General features: G+C 38.6%; 1 protein-coding gene and 1 long non-coding RNA gene across 4 annotated transcripts; one reads left to right on the top strand and one right to left on the bottom strand.

Annotated features, from left to right (window-relative positions):
• Positions 1-1,851: 1,851 nt before the first annotated feature.
• klc3 (kinesin light chain 3) lies at positions 1,852-17,341 on the bottom strand. 2 transcript variants are annotated; one of them, XM_008426607.3, is made up of 14 exons: positions 17,108-17,341; positions 14,146-14,394; positions 12,725-12,790; positions 11,374-11,538; positions 9,629-9,704; positions 8,565-8,710; positions 8,407-8,489; positions 8,047-8,134; positions 7,590-7,691; positions 6,338-6,511; positions 6,111-6,210; positions 5,689-5,860; positions 5,517-5,583; positions 1,852-3,847 (listed from the first exon to the last, which is right to left on the bottom strand). In XM_008426607.3, the coding sequence occupies exons 2-14, from the start codon at positions 14,353-14,355 to the stop codon at positions 3,764-3,766; spliced, it is 1,533 nt and encodes a 510-aa protein (XP_008424829.1). In that variant the 5' UTR covers positions 14,356-14,394; positions 17,108-17,341; the 3' UTR covers positions 1,852-3,763. The 2 variants fall into 2 exon arrangements, with proteins under 2 accessions (XP_008424829.1, XP_017163550.1); XM_017308061.2 differs by having other exon boundaries at positions 14,146-14,389.
• Positions 6,475-12,832, top strand: LOC103475167 (uncharacterized). 2 transcript variants are annotated; one of them, XR_014090470.1, is made up of 4 exons: positions 6,475-6,564; positions 10,840-11,116; positions 11,446-11,555; positions 12,758-12,832. It is a non-coding gene; the product is annotated as an uncharacterized LOC103475167 (long non-coding RNA). The 2 variants fall into 2 exon arrangements; XR_014090469.1 differs by lacking the exon at positions 6,475-6,564 and having other exon boundaries at positions 10,355-11,116.
• Positions 17,342-20,742: the final 3,401 nt, after the last annotated feature.

The raw sequence follows: 20,742 nt of genomic DNA, 5'->3' as shown, positions 1-20,742 counted from the left end.
TTCACATAGAAACCATAACTAATTGCTACTTTGGACTAATTTCAATCTATATATTCATAGTTTTACTAAAAGAAAATAAACTTTTTTTTGCATGTTTAGCTTTATCCATATTTGGATAGGATCACAGTTTCCATCTGCTCTGGCTGACATAATGTACTAAATTATGAAATATGAGTCAATAAATGAATCCTGTTTTCCTTTTCTTCAGATCGCTCATGTCACTGTTACAGTCCTGACTCTTGGGACCGGTAACAGATCATGGGGGCTCGTCCGGGATCAGCACACCACATGGAGTCACATGTTACTGGAGCCTGGATTGACCCAGTGAGTAGCAGAGGCCAGGAACTAGTGAAAATGGTTTACCAGCATGGAAATCCTAGAGTCAAAGCAACACTTCAGGTATGTTTTTGATGAATTAATAACATTATAATATGATTTAAAGCTAAAAAAAAAAAGATTTTACATGACACTGCCCCTTTAATGGAAAAGTTTCTAAAAAGTGACATAGTTTTTTAATTCACACTCACCTATTCAGTTTCCATAATGGAAACTTTTGAAACTTGCTTTAAGTCTCTAATGTGTACTAATGGATGGAGTCACAGAAAACTCAACTGTTTCTTGAACAGTAATTCACATTAATCTGAATTTGATCAGAAGCTTGTTTTGAATATGATTCTGGGGTTTTTAACACTTTAATATCCATTATTACCATTTACATTTCATTCAGGTGGGTGATGCATTTAGTATTGAAAGTTTCTCATTTATGCATCAAAGGTTGGAGGTTTAGAGACAAACAGCTATTTGGCAGATTTGAGGGAAATTGCCAAGTTGTCTGGACAATATTATGATGGAGGTAATGTGTACCATACCATAATCTAGACATTTTTCTGTCATTTTATTTCAGATTTAGTCTTTGACCATCAGAGCAGAAAGGCTTCATAGAGGCAGAGGGAAATCTAAACATGAATCTGGATGTTCAGCCTCTGTGAGCTGAGTGATGCTAATCTGGACTGAAGCGTCAGCAACATTATCAGCTTTATTGCAACATAACCAGGTTTTTAGGGTAAATCTAAACTTTAGATCTTCAACTGGAAAAAGTTGTTTATTTCAAAGCGCTGAGATATTTTAGGCCCATATAACTAAAAACATATTTTATTTAGAATATTAAACTCTACCAGCTCCTTTATGTTGCTGCAGCAACATGCATTCATATTAGCTGAACCTCTGCAGCTCTGATCTAAAATTAGAGCCCAGTTGGGCCAAAGTTTGATAGTCGGGTCGGGATTCTGTGGTGTATTCTTAATAAGTCATCAGGTTTATTTTGGCATAGAAACCATGACTAATTTCTCCCTTGAGCTAATTTCATTTTCTACCTTCATATTTTTTCTTAACACACATATTTTTTGTATGTTTATGATATTGTGATAGTATCACAGTTTCCATCTGCGTTGGCTGACTTAATGTACTGAATGATTAAATATCCGTCACTAAGCAAAAAGTCGCTGACTCTTCAAAACCCCCAAACAGATTAAACTGAGTTAAATTTTTATTCTTTTCTGTCATAATTATCAGTCTTAGCCACAATTCTACTAATCTGCTATTAGTCGAGCTAATTTTCAGCTTAGCACTAAAGATAAGTTAAACAAAAAAAGAGAAGACATCTTTCTCGTTTGAGTGGAAATATTTCCAATCAGCCAACCTGAAAAACTTCATTGCAGTCAACTGACTTGCAGCATTAGGTGGGGGAGGGGCATCTGCAGAAGAAAAGCAACAGCACAAAGCAAAAATATACTTTTGAAGTTGATTTTTAAAAATAATATAAGTAAACAAAAAATACACAAAAGCTTCAAGTTGTGGTTTAAATTCTCTTTAATCCTATTTAACTTTTTACAAAGCTGCAGATATAAAAGACATTCCTCTAAACTAAACTTCTTCAGTTTTAACCCTAAATGTGTTTTTTAAATACGGTTTCTATGGTAACTAACTGTATAACTCCCCAAACAAACAGCGATGATTTACCACAGTAAATAAACAATCATTCATTATTCATAAAGAAATCTGACAATCAGAACATGTAGATACTTCCATCTTTAACAAAAACATGTTTGACCTCTGAACTTTAAATACTTCACTAAAACAGAAAATAAAGCTACAATTTTATAAACTTTTTCAAACGTTTATTCCTGCCAGAAACAATTAACCAGCTGGGTCCAAACTTTTTAGTGTTTTTCAAATAAAACATTAAAAATGTTGATTAAAAATGCAGTAAAGTTGTTTTATTTGTGTAGAGAAATAATCTGTAAATCACTTTCTGCAGGACCTTCTTACTACACGGAGTCAGGGTTTTCCAAATTTAGTCAAATTTAATCTATAAAAGCAGAAATTGAGTCAATAAAAGAAAAACCATCTTGGTGTTTAACCTCATTTAAAAAATGATCCTTCTGTTAAAAATCCTCCTGATCTGTCAGGTTTCTTTTGTCAGTTGACTCCATTATGTAATTTTAAACTGAGGTCCGTTTATGTGGCAGCACACTAAGGCCGTTGTAGAAAGAAAGACAAAAAAAATTTAAATTTCCTCCAAACAAATCCAGAACTTTTCAAAGAAATAAACTTGGAATTTATATATTTTTTTACTTTCCAAGTTGTTTTCTAGAAAATTTCTGAGATTAATTTCAAAATTTCAGGTTTTTCTTAGCAAATTTTTGACTTTTCAAACTCAGAAATTTCCTTGTTTTTTTTTCTATAAAAACTTCAAGATAAAAATCTAAATTTTTGAGTTTTTGGCAGAAAATTATTTCTCTCTTTTTATATCTACAATGGCCCAAATACGCCGTCGTACATTCACACCAGTCCTGTTTGGTCCGCTTTAATTGAACTCTGGTTAGCTTGCCTAGCAGTGGACTACAGTGCAGGGCATTCTGGGTAAATACAACTAAAACAAACATGCTAGCCTAGCGCTAGCAGGAGGAACGGCTCGTGGTCTTCAGCCAAAAACAAGAGAAATCCTCCAACCTCTAAAATCTGACGATTTTCCATTTCATGAAGGAAGTTGGGCTCAGTCTTCAGAGGTTTTTATGTTGTTTTGTTAAGTGGCTCTCGGTGCAGCGCCCCCACAGGCCAGGAGGGGAACAGGCAGCTCAAAGGGTTTGATTGGTTTGATTCAGTCCAGTTTGAACAGGTAACAGCAGCTGGAAGTGGAACAAATGTTGCAATTTTGGTCCCAAATAAAAGATAAAAAATAACTTCATGTTTTTAATTAAATACTAAAAACTCCAACTCACTTTACTTCAACCAGCGCTTAAAAAAAAGAATATTTGATCATAATTTTGTTGAGAATTTAAAGATGTGATTTATTGATATGTGAAACTTAATAAAAACCTACATTATTTACACAAATTAAAAAAAATTATGTTTGATGAACATTTCTATTGAAATTTCTATATTTTTCCTTGGTTGTAAAAAGAATAAATAGATTATTTTGTTATAAAGGTTTAGTATTTAAAATTGTTAAACTTGATTCTTATAATTCAGAAAACAAGAGCAGGAAAAGGAAATGTTGCAGACAGACTTGAACCTTGTTGCTGGTCAGGTTAACCTCCCTACAGTAACATTTGACCTTTGACCCCCACTTTGCAGCAACCATCTTTTGGAGACTCATGGTGGGGAATCCTCTTGGTGCTGATTCACAGCAGCATTTGTGAGTCCAGTTTTTAAACATGCCATCAGTTTTTGTTGCGTTGAAATGATTTGTGTTGTTCTTGTGTCAGCTGGTCCCACTGAGCGATCCCCGTCTGTTCAGGCTCTGTGTGCTGCAGCTCAGGCCTCGACTGACCGTCAGGTGGCTGGACTGAGGAGCAGAAAACACACAATCATCATCACAACATTCAGAACAATGCAAACGCTCACTGCTGATGCAACCTGAGTTTCTGTTAAGTACCAATGAGCAGTCAGTATCTTACCATGGACAGCGGCCATATTGACCTCAGTTTGGTTAATCAGGGAGAAATGGTTGCATAAGAGTCTAAGGTAGAGAGGTGTGCCAGTCGATGGGCCACCGATCATAATCGGCAGATTTCCGTGAAAAAGTGTAAAAAAAGTGATGGCCGATCAGCAAAACCGATCACATTGATCTCACTTCGCCTGCCTGCGTGTGCAGCTTATCTCCTCTTTCCTTCACACGGCTCGAGCGCGCAGCAGCAGGTCCTGAGCGATGTGGGGAGGAACTTTAACGCTCTGAGGCTGAATGGGGGACGTTTGCGTGTTGCTGCGGAAAATTACCTCGAAGTGAAGCTCGTCAAAATGCACCAACACAACGAATCTAATGTGACGTTTAAAAAACAAACATTTGACGGAGTTTGGCTACATTAAGGCTCAGTGCAGGAAAAAAGTGACATCTGGAGGGTCATTATTTTCCAACACTGACCAGGAAAAGCATGACGGTCAGAAAGTCAAGCAAATAATCCGAAAAATAATTGAAGTCTTTGAGCTGCGGTGTAAGACGCTGGTTCTGCTCTCGCTGTTGGACCGCTGCTCACAGTCTGAGCGCCGCTCAACCTCCAACCTGCAGTGAACTCTCACACCGAACGTCTGCTTAAAGCTGCAGCACCAAACTAAAACAACAAAATGTTTGACATATGTATTAAAACTCTCACTATGTCCTAACATAAGACAGATAATCTCTGAAAATAATGGATCTCCTCAGCCTCCACCCTGCAGAATTAGTCCACTCGGTCAGAACCAGCATTAATCAGCTAGCTGCTCTCAGGAAGTTATGATTTAATGACTCAGGATTGTTTATTTTGATATAACCTGCATTTGACTGTGAATGAATGTTTCCTTTTTTCTTGACGTTATTCGATAAAGGCAGATTTATTTGACTCGTATAATTTATGGAACAGAGTCTTACTGTTAAATATTGTTTTACTGATTGCAGGTTTTTCAGTCCTTTTGACTGAAAAGCTGCTGTTTTGTCCCCGCAAGTATTTTGCATTCAAGGTGAATTTATTGCCAGATTATTTTTCCATTTTGCCAGATCAGCATTTATACCTAATAAAAAAATTAACAGCCATTCCAGGTGATCGGAATCCAATCAGCTGCAAACCTGATCAGAGAGTCTGATCAGGTCTCAGAAAGCAATAAACAGCCAGAGTTTGGAAATAGCTTCAGGACCTCGTTACAACAATATGGAAAACCATAAGATCAAAAACTCACTCTGAGAAAAATGTCAGAATAAAGAGATGAGAAACTCATTAAAATGAAAAAAACATATTAGAAAACTTTCATAATGAGATGTAAAACTTGTTAAAACAAAACTTTAAACTTGTGTTTAATGATGAAAACCTCATTAAATTATAGCTTTAGCATTAGCTACCACTAAATACCATGTCGGTGTAGCGTTAGCATGTTAGCATGCCTATCATTCTAGCTAGCGGTGCACAGCGCTGTGTAGGGATGTGAAGCTTTTCTCTACAAACTGCGGCCTAAAACCCCCTGAATGTTTCGTCTTTGAAAATCACCTGGGTGCCGTCGAGATTTTCTCTGGTTCCAACGTTCAACACGTTCAGAGAGTTCGCCCTCTTCATCCTGCAAAGGAAACAAAAGATGAGCCGCCAAGCAAAACTGTAGCAGCCATCTTAGATTTTTTACTCATTAAAGTGGGATTTCTGCTGCCATGTTCTGGAAAATTACCCAGCATTCCTCGGGGTCATCTCCTCCATCCCGACTCCTTTGAGCTTGCGGACCAGCTTCTCGCTGCTCCGCCGTATCGACTCCCGGAGTTTGGTGAAGGAGCTGCTGCGCTTCAGTCCGTCCTGCGCGCCGCCGCCGTCCTCCATGTTGGACCAGCGGGGACGGCCGTCTCCTAGACGAGGGACACGGCAACAACGACTGAACATGAAAGATTCGCTTTCCAGACGTTCGGCCTTCATATTTCCAAATGCTTTGATCTTTGGGACAAAATCGCCAAGACAAAAATTATTTCCTGATTGAATTAATTTCTTTTTTCGTTTTAACTGCACAATAACAAGTCGAGAAATAAAGAAACGGAGAAAGGAAGGAGAAAAATAAAAATGAATAAATAAAATTTTAAATGTTTTTATTCATTTATTTACCTTCCACAGATCCAAACTCCTTTTCATGAGCTCTGGTCAGAATCTCTTTGTAAAGCGCTTCAGCTTGTCTGTATTTCCCCTGTTTCAGATAACATGACGCCTGAAAAGAAAAAACAAAAGCAGCAACGCAAAGAAAACAATTTAACATGTCTGCTGTCGAGTTTTTTTTCCACCAGATTATCAGGGATTAGAAACGGGATTAGAAACGGGTTTCTGTCTGGTCTCACCAGGTTGTTCTTGGTTTTGGCCACGTTGGCGTCGTCCGGCCCCAGTTTGCTCTGGTAGATGTGCAGAGCGCGTTCGTAGTACTGCTCCACTTCCTGGTACTTCCCCTGGTTCTGGCACAGCAGCGCCAGGTTGTTGAGCTGCTTGGCCACGTCGGGATGGTCCGTACCCAGAACCTGAACCACGCAGGCACAGAGAGCAGACCCGTGACTTCCATCTGACCCCAAAGGTCGGGACCAGCTTTACTTTGTTCCACTGAATTATTTAAATATTAGTATTTTCCAGGCACGTGGTGTCATTTTGTAGCATAATCAAGTAACTATGTTACCATCAGTTGTTATAAATGTTAAAAGAAGTTTTACATCCTGATTTAACGTCTTGAAATTGGGCCTCTGTCTCTTTAAAAACTCCTGCTCTCTTAAACTCCACCTTCAGGAAGTCATCCCATCATGGCTCCTCTATTAACCCTTTAAAGTTTTTACCAGTGTTTCACTGAGCAGTAGCTCCTATGATGAGCTCAGCAGATTTACCAGGTGTTTGCCAATTGCCGCTGGCTAGTCTGAAGGAGCTGAGTGGGGGAGGAGCAGCGTCTTGAAGGCGGGGCTACATCCATTCAGGTGTTTTGTGCAGCAGAATGGTTGCCATGGTGATTAAAAGACTTTTTTAAACATGCATGAAAGAACCAAAGCAACACTCAGGTATGTTTTTAATGAAGGAATGACATCACAACAGAATGTAAAGCTCAAACAAGCCGATTTTATGTGACACTTTAATGAGTGGAGCTGGAAACGCCAGGCTGATTAAGTTGGTAACATTTTGGCTCTGCACAAGTTTGGAAAGTAACCGGGAGCCATTTGTAAACAACTGCAGATGTTTAGAAATGACGAACCGACACGTTCGGTTCTGCTAAAGCACGGCGGTGGTGTCATCATGATGCGGGATTGTTTCAGTAACAGCAGGACGGCCGTTTTGCATAAAGTGGATGAAATAATGCAGATATTTAACTTAATAAGACTGATTGCAGTTTTCTGGCCGATCACTGATCTTTAAAAAGCCTGACCTGCTGATTCAGATTTTGGCCAATCAGGTTAAAATGTGGCTAATTTAAGCATAAAAACACATTTTATTAGGTAGATGTTTATTACACTGGATTATTGTTCAGTGTTTATTACGTAGGTCAAAATGTGTCTAGTAAAAGCGCGGGAAAGCAGTTTTATAATAAATAGTGATGATTAGGAAGTCTCCTCGTCTTACTTTCTCTCGGATCTCCAGAGCTCGTTTACAAAGCGGCTCCGCTTCTTTGTATTTTCCTCTTTTACCATAAAGCACAGCCAGGTTGTTCAGTGTAGCTGCTACCTGCAGACACACACAAGAAAATTTATAATTAAAGTCATAATAATACTAGAATAAAATCACATTACAAGAGAAAAACACAGCAATAACGGAGAATTATGTAATAAAACTAGAATAAAAAGTTGCAATTCCGGAAAAGTCGCAATAACACGAGACTATAGTCATAAAAATACGAGAATAATGTTATAAATCTAGAATAAAGTCACAATAAAACAAGAGTATAAAGTCGTAATAATACTACAAGTTTACAGTTGTAATTTAAAAACAAAGTTGCAGTAATAGGTTGTAACAGTACAAGTGAATAATCATGAGAATAAAGTCGTAATTATGTACTGATTAATTAAAGATGATTTCTTACAGCTGGGTGATCCATGCCAAGGGTTTTCTCTCTGATCGCCAACGCATCGTTCAGCAGGTTCGCTGCCTCTTTATATTTATTCTGATCTCTGCGATTTAAACAAGAATCAGTCAACAAAACAGTGAAATTATAACATGAAATAAATAAATCACCAAAACTTTAAATCCAAACTGAACAATAATATCTTTATTTTTCTGTTTTTACTCATTTTTCTGTTGTTTTTTTATTGGATTTTGTGACATTTCTAAGCAAATTAGATAAACATCTCTTACTTTAAGAAGGTCAGGAGGTGGGTAGAGTATATAAAAACTGAAACAAGAGCAGCAGCACTACTTCAACACCTGGTCTGTGCCGCCTCACCTGTACACCAGAGCCAGGATGTTGAGCATGGTTGCTACGTCAGGGTGTGTGTGACCGGAGGACTTCTCCAGGTCTTCCAGAGCCTGTTGGGGTGACATCATCAGCTCTGCGGCCGTTTTGGTCAGAAACAGGAGCAGACGGCGAGCCGCCGGTCTCACCTGCTTGCAGAGCGGCACGGCGACCTCGTAGCGACCCTGCGACGCGTACTGGATGACCAGGTTGTGGAGCGTTCGGAGGCGAGCGGGGATCTCGTAGCCGCCCTGCTGGGCCGCCGCCGCTGCGCTGCTGTGATGAGGCTGGGACACTGGAACGAAACAAAAACATGATGAGCGTATAAATGCTTTCCTGAACATTTTAGGATAAATCCATAATTTACACAAAACATGTTCATTACATGTTTTGCACAAAATCATTCTTAGACGTTAGTCTGATCAATTCAGAATGAGCTCTGTCACTTTAAATGGCTGCAAGCAGATACTCAGTTGTACATCTTTGAAAAGCAGAAGTGGAGCCCCCTGCCAAACCAAGAAGAATGGAGCAATCAAATGGTTTCTGGATGGTAAATCAACAGCAAAACACTTGTCTTTTCCAGCAGCCATTGTACTGCATTGTACACTACAAAAACACAAAATCTTACCAAGTATTTTTGCAGATTTTCTAGACCAAATATCTAAGAAAACTTGAAATAATACAAAATTAACTCACAAGTAAGTTTTCAGCAAGATATAGGAGCTTGTTTTAAATTAATAATCCCACTGGCAGATTATTTCACAAACAACGTAGAAAAAATTTCTCGTCATAAGTTCAATTATTAAGAAATCGGCTTCTAATCTACAACTTTGAAACAAATCTGATATTTACTGATAAATCTGATGCATCACTAATGTAACTTACGAACTTTATACTTTATTCTTTTAAACAATGTGCTATGCAGCTCTTATTCTTTTAAAGTTTTGTTGGCTCTAGTGGCCTTTATGTGAAAGCAGTTCGACAGGAAACAGGGTAATGAGAGCGCAAGAAGACATGCAGCGAATGTCGCCACCCTTTAGGTTTTTAACATTTTGTGGCAGCAAGACTAAAATATTCTTTTTAGTCTTTATTGATCAACACCAATGTATTTTGGTTGCCTTCTAAATTTGAGAAAACAGGCTTTCTGCAGCCCAACCATTTCTCCAGCATCAGAACGCGACAGTCAGCATGATCTGAAATCCTAACGTCTTACTCTGGGACGGTTCCTCGTCTTCAGCAGGAAACAAATCATCCAGAGACTCCTTGTTGGAGGACGTTTCTTTCTCATCCTGAAATAAAAAGCAGCACAAACATTTAAACCAACAGACACTGAAAAAAGAAAGTACACCCTCTCACTTGTTGGGTTTGATGTATCAATTAGGGCTGCTCCGATCAGGTTTTCTGCTGCCGATTCCGATCACCAATGAGGCCGATCTCTGCTGATCACCTGGATTTTTGCTTCAGGTATAAATGCTACTATGTGATCTGACAAAATTAAAAAACGATCCGGCAATAAATTCTCCTAATTTAGGCATAAAACATGCAAAATACTTGCGACCTGCGACCACCGGCATGAGGACTAAGGCCTCAATACATGGGTTGTGCTTTGCCCCTGTGTCACCTCAGCACCCCCAAAACTTTTCTTTTTTAAGTTTTGTGCTGCAGCTTTAAGCAGACGTTCAGTGTGAGAGTCACTACCAGGTGGCGGTTGAGCGGCGCTCCGTCTGTGAAATATTAGTACTTGTACCGCATAGCGGTTGTTCAACAGCAGAACCAGCGTCTTGCATTGCAGCTCAAAGACTTAAATTATTTTTCAGGTTATTTTGTTTAGCTTTCTGACTGTGATGCTAATCCAGGTGAGTGTTGGCAGCTGTGCGCTGCTTTACTGGCTGCTCCGGATGTCCTTTTTTCCGGCATTGAGCCTCAATGTATCAAATGTTTGTTTTTTAAATGTCACATTAGATTCGTCGTGTTGGTGCATTTTGACGAGCTTCACTTCGAGGTAATTTTCCGCAGCAACACGCAAACGTCCCCCATTCAGCCTCAGAGCGTTAAAGTTCCTCCCCACATCGCTCAGGACCTGCTGCTGCGCGCTCGAGCCGTGTGAAGGAAAGAGGAGATAAGCTGCACACGCAGGCAGGCGAAGTGAGATCAATGTGATCGGTTTTGCTGATCGGCCATCACTTTTTTTACACTTTTTCACGGAAATCTGCCGATTATGATCGGTGGCCCATCGACTGGCACACCTCTCTACCTTAGACTCTTATGCAACCATTTCTCCCTGATTAACCAGACTGAGGTCAATATGGCCGCTGTCCATGGTAAGATACTGACTGCTCATTGGTACTTAACAGAAACATCAGCAGTGAGCGTTTGCATTGTTCTGAATGTTGTGATGATGATTGTGTGTTTTCTGCTCCTCAGTCCAGCCACCTGACGGTCAGTCGAGGCCTGAGCTGCAGCACACAGAGCCTGAACAGACGGGGATCGCTCAGTGGGACCAGCTAACACAAGAACAACACAAATCATTTCAACGCAACAAAAACTGATGGCATGTTTAAAAACTGGACTCACAAATGCTGCTGTGAATCAGCACCAAGAGGATTCCCCACCACATCGCTTAGGATTTGTTGCTGTGTGTTTGCACAGTGTAAAGGAAAGAGGAGACCAGCTGCACAGAAAGGCTCCGAATGAGATGCAGGTGATCAGCAACAAGAGACGGTGATCGGCCATCACTTTTTTACACTTTTTCACGGAAATCGGCCAATTATGATCGGTGGCCGATCGATCGGCACACCTCTAGTATCAATATGTCGTCACTGACATCAGCATCAGTGACGATTGTCCAAAATGTGGTTGCAGCTGCTTAGTCAGAGAAACTGTTTCTCTTCTTTCAGTGGTTTAAATGTAAATGTTTGGTTCCCTGAACAGTCGGATCTGCAGGTTGCTGGTTCTCACCAGAGGCGGCTCGTCCTGGTCGTATTTGCGTATGGTGGACATGAACTGCAGGTGTTTGTTCTGCTCCTCCAGGGTCACGACCTCCTGCTCCTTGTCCTGCAGCCGCTGCTGAGCGCCAGCGAGTTCGTCCCTCAGCCACTGGTTCTCCTGAACGAGGCGGCGGACCTGACGGCGGACCAGAGGTGGGTACAGTACAAAGATTTTACTCAAGTAAGAGTAAAAAAGTATTTGGTAAAAAGTCGACTCAAGTACTGAATAACTGGTCAAATTATCAATCATTTATTATTTAAAAATTACATCATCAGATGGACTAAAATATAAAAGTTAAGTGGAAATTTTGGTATGTTAACTACAAAAATGACCAATAATTCATACAAGTAATGAAAAATAATAAAATCAGGCAAAAGAAAATGTGTCTGTAACTTCTGTGGAGAAATCTGGATGTGGAGTCAGAGCTCAGCCGTGATGCGTTCACTGACTCAAACTGCTTTCGTCAGTTTCTAATTATACATTTCTTCCACTGTTGACGACCAGATTTACCGAATGCGGCGTCTTCTGGTGCAGAATTATGAGTCGTGTCTCGTCAGTGACGTAAAAGTTGGACAAAATGCGACATGAGCGTTCTGACTGAAGAGCAGAAAAAAAAGATTCTTTAAAGAATCGCAATTCCTAAACCTGGGAATTCCTAGTTGATTCAAAATGCTCAAAAATAGATTTTAAAATGCATTTCAGTCGTACGTCGCTGCTGCTCCTATTTGCATATCGCAGCACGGATTCACTCAGCCGAATGTGTGATGATTTATTTATATTTTTTTTATTTAAGAAAAAGTAAGGCAGCTAAGCTAACCTAATACTGGTAGTTTAAATATTTTTGTTTAGACATCAACTGATTGATACATTATGGAATCTTATAGAATTGTTTTTAGTAAATGTTTTATTTGTTTACACTTTTCCTCTTCAGTCACATGATTTAAACAAAACCTCCAGACCATTTGAATAGAAAAATTGGTTTCTGAATTAAAAAAAAGCTTCTGAGTCAAATTTAAATCTAAAAGTTGGAATCAAATCGCTAGACACTGAAATATTTACATGTGTACTGCAAAGACTTTGACAATTATCACATACGTTAATTTATATCCGTAAAGAAATGGAACAAATCCTTTTTTTGGGGGGTGAAAAGTTTGGAATCAGTCCGTTCACACTGCCGTGAAAAAGACGGATATGGATCGCATTCGCCTGCTGTCTGATCAAAGATCTAATTTGAGTCAAAATCCAAGCAAAAGATTTGGCAATTTAAGTTACAGAACTTAAAAACTGTATGATTTCACTCACAGACAGCTACACGTCTTACCTGAGCTCGTAACTTTTGCTTCTCTGCCTCCAGTGAGCCAAGATGAGACGACAGAGCCATCATCACCTGCACAGAGTATTAAAATAAACCGTTATCTGAAAAGTCTAATGACTAAGTAAGTGTTATTTTTGTAGCACATTTCACAGGTATGGAACTGAGAAAGGACTTCACATGGTTCATCAAAACCAATTTGGAACTGAATCAACGATAACAGCAATCAGACAGGAAAACACTGCAAAAGTTTGTCACTAATCACATTTTGGGAAAAAAGTCGTAGAGGAGTCTAAAAGTCGCTAAATGGAACCGAAACTTTGTTAACATGCCAACAGTGATTTCCTCCCATTTTACCCACTTGGCCACGCCCCTCAGTGATTCGTGGCCCCGCCCACTTTAGGGGAACTTTTAAAAATTTGGGGGCAAAGCTATTCTATTTACAGTTTAGAATAACTTCTAGAGCAGCAGCGTGCAGTCTCTACATCGAAGGTCTAAAAAGTCACTATATGTCGCGACAAAGCCGCTAAGATATTTATAATAAATATCAAAAGTCTAAGAATAATGAAATAAAAGCTCCTGAAGTCTTAGAAATATCAGTTTCATTTGCACTTTTAAGTCTTTTTTAAAGGGTAACTAAGGCCAAATAAAAGTTTTTTTGCTGATAAACTTTATAAAAGGATGCTTGAGGGCCTATCTTTATGTTTCTGTGAAAATGTTACCATTTCTGTGTACTTTTATTTAATTCTGCAACATTTTGCCAAACAAAATAAATAAAACAGTCTCAGTGCTGCCCTCTTTGGGTTGGACAGCAGCTACTGCAGTTGAATTTTCCTATTGGCTACATCAGTACCGCTTGCTTAGCGTTACACACTATGTCAGGTATAACGGCTTGGCTGCTCGCTCTGGACATAGCAGAGCTGCACAGTGATAGGAGAAAACTTTCACATGTTGCCATAAAAGTCTTTGATATCTCAGAAAAAAGTCCCTGGATTTATTTTCTAGATAGTCAGATTTTGGTTAAAATAAATAAATAAATCGCTAGAGGGGTCAGAAAGGTCACTAAAAAGAGCAACAAATTCGGTAAGCTGCCAACGTTGCTTTCCTTCCACTTAATCCACTTGAGGCCCCGCCAACTTTAGAGGAAATGTTTCGAAATCTGAGGTGGGGTTTTCCTAGTTGCTGTTTAAAATAACTTCTAACGCCAACGTGTGCCCTCTTTAGGCTGAACATGAATATTGCACCTGAAAAAAGTTGCAAGATTTGTTACTAGTCACTGTTTAGAAAAATAGTTATTAGGAGTCTAAAAAGTTCAGTGTATCTTGGCTCCGCCCACTTTAGGGGAGTTTTTTAAAAATTGGGGGCGGGGCTAAGTTAGTCATTTTAAAGTAACTTCTGAAGCAGCATCGTGTGTCGCAGGTTTGACGTACTTGCGCCTCGCTCAGCCCCAGCTCGATCCTCTCCAGCGACTGTCGGATGATGCTGCTCTTCTCCTGCTCCACGCCGCCACCGCGAGACACCGGGTGACTCTCCATCGCCTCCTGCAGGTCGTCCAGCAAACTGCGGTTCTCCCCTTTCAGAGCTTCGAGCCCTGCGATCACCTGCTGCGTGCTGCACAGGATCTCCTCCCCCGACAGCATGCTTCCTGCTTCGATGATGCTGCTCAACCTGCGACTGACCTGAGAACAGCAGAAAGAGGGTTGAAACAGCGAAAAGGGGAACGAAGAGGAATTCCTGCTATTGAAAAATAGGAGGAAATATTGAATTACATTGAGCTGCAGACAATAACAATAACATGGTTCACAGCTGACAGAAACTAAACAACTTCTGCTTTATGCTGAACAAAAATAACAGTTTCCTCTACTACCTTGATTAATAAAAATATATAAATGTTTCTCTGAATGAGTTTGGACAAATTATTTTAAAAGCTTTTAAAGAAGAGGAGAAAAATATTTAAAAAATTAAGATTTGTTTTAACTGCTTTCAATTTTATTATCTTAAATAATAAATAAAACCCTTAAATCTCAATGAATTTCCATTATATTCTTATTAAAATAAAAGCAAAATAAAAATAAAAGCACAGCTTTAGGTATAGGATGTATTATTAATCATCGATTAACAACCTGTTAATTTCTCTATAAGGTCTATTTATGAAAGCAAATCTACCTGACAAACCTGGGAAAAAACTGAATCAGACTAAAAATCAACAAATTGCAGGTGAAAATATCACCAATATGGACAAACAGAATCTGAAAAATTACGTATAAAGACGATAAAATAATTTAAAAAGTAGCAAAAATAAAAATAAAAAACACTTGATATAAAAGGCAATTAATGCAAATTCTCAGAAAAAGCTGGTGATGGGAGAAACTGACTTAAAATGACCAAAAACCATAAAACCGGGAGGTGCTGGTTCCTCTCCAGCTAACGTTCCAGGCGAGAGGCGGGGTCACCTGGACAGGTCACCAGTCTGTCGCAGGGCAACACAGAGACACACAGGACACACAACCATGCACACACACACTCACACCTAGGGACAATTTGGAGAGGCCAATTAACCTGACAGTCATGTTTTTGGACTGTGGGAGGAAACCGGAGTACCTGGAGAAAACCCACCATGCACAGGGAGAACATGGAGACTCCATGCAGAAAGACCGGGGCCGGGAATCAAACCCACAACCTTCTTGCTGCAAGGCAACAGCTCTACCAACTGCACCACTGTGCAGCCACCAGTTACTATTTTTAAATACAATTTTAACAAGAAATGCAGTTTTTTTTTTAACAAGTTTTCAATCTTTTTGCTGTAACATTTGCACTGAATTTCCACAAAGAATGAAACTAAAGGTGCCAGAAATCCGTTTCCCTTGTTATTAGTTGAAATTGTTTTTTTTTCTTTGGTTTTTCACTGATTGTGGTTCTGCTGTCCAGAACTGGAGAATGTTTAGTTTCATTAACCCGGTTCTTCCCGTTTCCACTCCCCACCCAAACGTAACGCTGCTGACGATCGTTGGGTTTTATTCCTCATTTGTTCACACTAATGTCTTTGATGTTAGAAAGTCAACAGAGCACGACTCTCACAAGTGTTGGATTTCAGATGTTTGAGTCATTATATGCTGCAACTCCTGCAAATAAATGAGGAATTTAGCATTTTGCATGCACTCCGTGGGAAGGTTGCATCCAGCAGGTGCGTTTAAAGCAGATGAGGGAAAGTCAAAGCTGGGAAGGTTTTCTAAAGGAAATGATTATCTTTGGAATAACAAATGTGTTAACATTAAGTTTAATAGAAAAAGTCATTATGAAAGTATTCAAGTCAAGCCAAACCAAAGAAAACCAGAAACTGCAAACCATCAGTATATTACAGTAAACATCGGCGACAGCGTTCTGATAAGTGGGTAATCACAAATCTTTGGAAGAAGATTTAATTTTCAGGTTCAATTCAGAATTCCTAAAATTAAAATCTTAATTCTTGCATAAAACAGAATTTGAAGAACAAATTCTTACTTTAGTCAAGTGACTTTTCTTTGCAGATTATCAGATTAAAATCAGAATGAAGTCAGAATTCTCACTTTTTACCAGAATTAATAGATTCAAGTCATAATTCTGTCTTTTTATTCCATAATTCTCAGATTGAAGCCAGAATTTATAGATTAAAGTCACAATTCTGTCTTTTTCCATAAATCTTAGATTAAATTTTGAATTTTCATTTTAGTTCGATGACTTTTCTTTAGCAGATTATCAGATTAAAACCATTGTTCTCAGATTAAAGTCAATCTTTTTCGGTGAGGTTCTCCTGCTCTCGTCTATAAAGACATTTTTATATTTCAGTACTTCTGAATTACACTGTTCACTCAACAATATTATGTAGAAATATTTTAAGTATTTTAACCATCTGTAGTGAAACATTTAAAACATGCAGCACCATTTATCTGTAATGCTTTAGTCCCACACCTATAGATAAAGATAGGGGCTGTAAACATGTCCTCATTATCCCTGAACCAATCGTCTAGACGGGGTGAGCAGACCGTGACTACACATTACTCACCGTAAACATAAATGGTGGTTGCTAAACAGCGGAACCTGGAGGGACGGGAGGACCCAAAAACTCCCGTCTGTTTACAGTGGGCGGCGCAACAGGCCTCAGCGCACATGCATCTGGAAATGTATGCGCCTTTTGCTAATAAGCCAACATAATTAAACCTGCGTCACGCCATCAGACGTGTTTGCTGTTTTATTAATTCAATGTGTCGGATTTCAGTGAAAACAGAACCTCTGTTTGGCGCTACAAAGCGGCTGTTGCAAGACAAATCTGCTCTATAATTAACACAAATGTAAAAATAAGCACATTTACGCATATAAACAAACGCTCGGTGATGAAAGTTATTTATAGCATACCTGCTAAACAAGGCTCCTCCGTAGCGGGTTACTCCTTTTGGCACCTCTTTAGGTAACAAAATGTTAATTTTAGTTGGAAGCTGAAAGCCGGAAACAGTCGAACAGGATCGGTTTTGGTTTCATTAATATAACGAAGTGCTGGACAGGTGAAATTTGGATGTTGTAAATCATTCACCTGTCGCTTCTTCGGCTGTCAGCTCCTCCTGTTGTTAAACAGCATCAAGCTGGCGCTAAAAGCAACGACACTTCCGCTTCAGAACTTCAAAATAAAAGTCCAAGGAGCGCAGAAGGCACAAAGAAATTAATTTACACGAGCTTCGAAAGTAATCTGGACTCTTACGAAACAAAGCAGCTTCACGACAAACAAATAAAAGTAATCAAGGTAAAATATATAAAACCTAAGAGAGCAAAAACCAAAACTTCGTCCTCAAATGACAGGAAATTGTTTAGGACAGTGGTGTCCAAATTCAGATCGAAAGTACTGAGGGTCTATTTATATTATTTACTGGAAAACAAAATGTGTCCATCTGCTTTAGCTCCATTTGCCGCAGTAATTCTTTACAGGAAAGTTAACATTTTTATCTAACACACAGCTTCAGTATGTTTCAAGTAAAACGTTAAAACGATGCAACGTACTTTTACTGTGAAATTCCTGTCTGTTTTCTTCCTGTATTCGCTCCGTATTGTTCAACCTGATGAATCGGAGGAGCTTACCTGATCCGTATCCCATGATACACCGCGGAGCCGGGCTCTTGACCAGGCTGCGTAAGCGCCCTCTTTCGGTGGAGAGTGGAACTGCAGGTCATGACATCAGTAAACTACGTTTTATATGCTTTTTGGCCTTTATGGAAACTTTCATAGTTTTATCTGTAAGAAAGAAGCTACATTTACTTTAAAATGTTTTATCTTTTTATTTTTCAGCCTTGTGGCTCATTTATAAACCTGATTTTAACCATGTGTTTGTCACCATATTACATACATATGTTGTATGTTCATGGTTATTAGTTAATATATGTTGCAATGTGTTATTAAGTTCTGATATATTGACTTTTGTAGCAATCAGGAAAAAATGCTGAGAACTATGCAGATAATTTTTTCTTATTAAAATCAGAGATGGAAGCAGAGGTTATCTTAGATATAACCTAGAATTGGATGTTGTTAGTATAACAATGACAGTCAATGCTGAATGTATTGAAAATATAAGGTATAATGTTTTTCTAAAGTGAATGAAGTTATGCAATTATAAGTTCTTACTGGAGAGTAGAGAGGACAAACGTTGCTTTAATTTAAAACCTCATCTGTGTAAAGTTAAGTCCCTCTAAACCAGTTCAGACCTGTAAATCCTCCCATGACCTTCATTATAACTGTTGGTCATCTTTGTTTAGTGTAACTCTATCTTTTTAATTTTATTTAATTAAAATCAGCTTTGTTTTTTTTAAGGTTTTCTTTGCTTTTTTTATTCAATATTTGACTACAAACTTTCTCAAATTTCATATAGCAGCTGTTTACGCTGATTAAATATTTCACACATTGTCATTTTTCTCTCACCTCCCAGTTGGAGGGTCGCGCTTTGAGGATGCATTGACAACACTGCGCAACATTCCAGCTTAAAAGCCAAAAATAATAATCATTAATCGGTTATCTTCGCCTTCCTTTTTTAAAAAATAAATAAATACACAAATGATAACTGGGATCAGATCAACCAAAAGCTAAGGTGCACAGTGAGTTAAAGCAGATGAATAAAAATAGATTTTGTCATTTCAAATGAAAGTTTTGATTGGGCAGTGTGTGGAAAAGTACAAATAATGAAGAAACATGATGCTTAGCAACTGAAGCAAGTCACCGCAGTCCTGGCCAGAACCCACTGGGGTAAAAATAGACGTACGGTACAAATGGAAACAATAACTGGGAAATATCTGACGTCAGTCTTAAGTCACATGGCTGAAAATCTTCTATGAAGTTCAAATGATCAACAAAAAAAGAAAGTAAAAAACAATATTACACTGAAAAGAATTAGGCAATGTATTTCCTTGGAAGGCCACTAGGTGTCACAGTAGAGCGGAATCTGAAATCTTTACCATAGGAAGCACAAAAACTTCCTATAAAAACAATTGTTTGGTCTTCTGTGTTTATTGTAAAATATAAATTATAAATAAAATACATTTACTATAATTAATTAAACAAAACAAATTACTGTTGATTTCTGTTATTTTTAAAAATGGGCGTATAATTCATTATAGAGCTGAGTGTTCTTAAATTTTGTGCTTGGTGGGTTTTTTTTAGAATAACTTCTTATTTTAAAAAGGTCTTCAACAAAATATGAGATGTTTGTTCTACCTCTTATTTTCCCTTTGAGTCGATTTTAATTTGCATGTTTTTGAACAACCTGCATCACTGAAAACTTTACCCAAAATGTTTGTATGTTTGTCAAAATGAACCAGCATCAGCCTCCTGAACCAAATTTTCTTTAAATTTGGTTTAGGGTCACACAAAATTGATCGTTGACATCTTACCCCTGCCAGGGAATTAATATTGATAATCTGTATTAATTAACTTGAAATCACAGTTTCCACTTTGCAATGCTTTATTTAAGCATAATTGCTCCTAGAGATAAATACTAATGTCTTCTGTGTCCAAACAACATTTGCTTGTGATTTTAAACTATTAAGCTGTATTTGAAATGCAGTAACAATATAACAGAATGGATGGTACATAATGTCACATTGTAAGGGCATTTCTAAATGCTGCTTCAGCTATATCTGAAAAAAAAAAATTCTAGATATCTGAGACAAAGATTTTTTAACTGGTGGTCTGGAAGACTTTGCCTAGTGTTGCTGATTTGCATCCATCCATTTTCTAACACCCTTGTCCCTTAGTGGGGTCAGGCGAGAGGCGGGGTCACACTGGAGAGGTCACCAGTCTGTCACAGGGCAACACAGAGACACACAACCATGCACACACACACACACACACACACTCACCTAGGGGCAATTTGGAGAGGCCAATTAACCTGACAGTCATGTTTTTGGACTGTGGGAGGAAACCGGAGTACCCGGAGAAAACCCACCATGCACAGGGAGAACATGCAAACTCCATGCAGAAAGACCCGGGCCGGGAATCGAACCCAGAACCTTCTTGCTGCAAGGCAACAGCTCTACCAACTGCGCCACTGTGCTGATTTGCATCATAACGTAATTTGTATTATTTTACGATACATTATTGAAATGAAAAGTCTGAAGTTGTGCAATGGTCTTTAGCTCTACAGGTAAACTGGAGTAAGTGGTATGGAGCCTGTAAAACATCCGATTAAGCCCATAAATATACCAGGTAATTTATCAGGCCATATCAGCCACATTATGAGGATTTACTTGTGCAAAGCATTGCTTAAAAATAAAGATTAATGTCATTTGCAAACACAGTAACAAGCCAATTTCCTGATATCTTTTACCAGAGTATTGTTTATTAAATTCAGAGGCTGTGATTAGCAGCATTTAGTTCAGTTTTACAATAATATAAAAATAGAAAACAAAAGTAAAAGCAGCTGTCTACATTCCCCCAAAGTTACACTCCATCAGAGTCTTCTTTGTGCTATTTAGTTTCACAGGGGCTGACAGGCCTTTCCAGCTGTCAATGGG

This window comes from Poecilia reticulata, chromosome 13, assembly GCF_904066995.2.
Source record: "Poecilia reticulata chromosome 13, P_reticulata-male-v2, whole genome shotgun sequence".
In the NCBI taxonomy this organism is placed as follows: domain Eukaryota; kingdom Metazoa; phylum Chordata; class Actinopteri; order Cyprinodontiformes; family Poeciliidae; genus Poecilia; species Poecilia reticulata.
This window is presented reverse-complemented; position numbering and strand designations above follow the sequence as displayed.

Excerpts from the sequence above, each read along its gene's own strand:
- klc3 (XM_008426607.3), bottom strand. The coding sequence starts at position 14,355 with ATGCTGTCGGGGGAGGAGATCCTGTGCAGCACGCAGCAGGTGATCGCA. Across the intron at positions 5,584-5,688 it reads ATGACCCCGAGGAATGCTGG|GATGAAGAGGGCGAACTCTC; the intron begins GTAATTTTCCAG and ends TTTCCTTTGCAG. Across the intron at positions 3,848-5,516 it reads AAAATCTCGACGGCACCCAG|TCCAGCCACCTGACGGTCAG; the intron begins GTGATTTTCAAA and ends TCTGCTCCTCAG.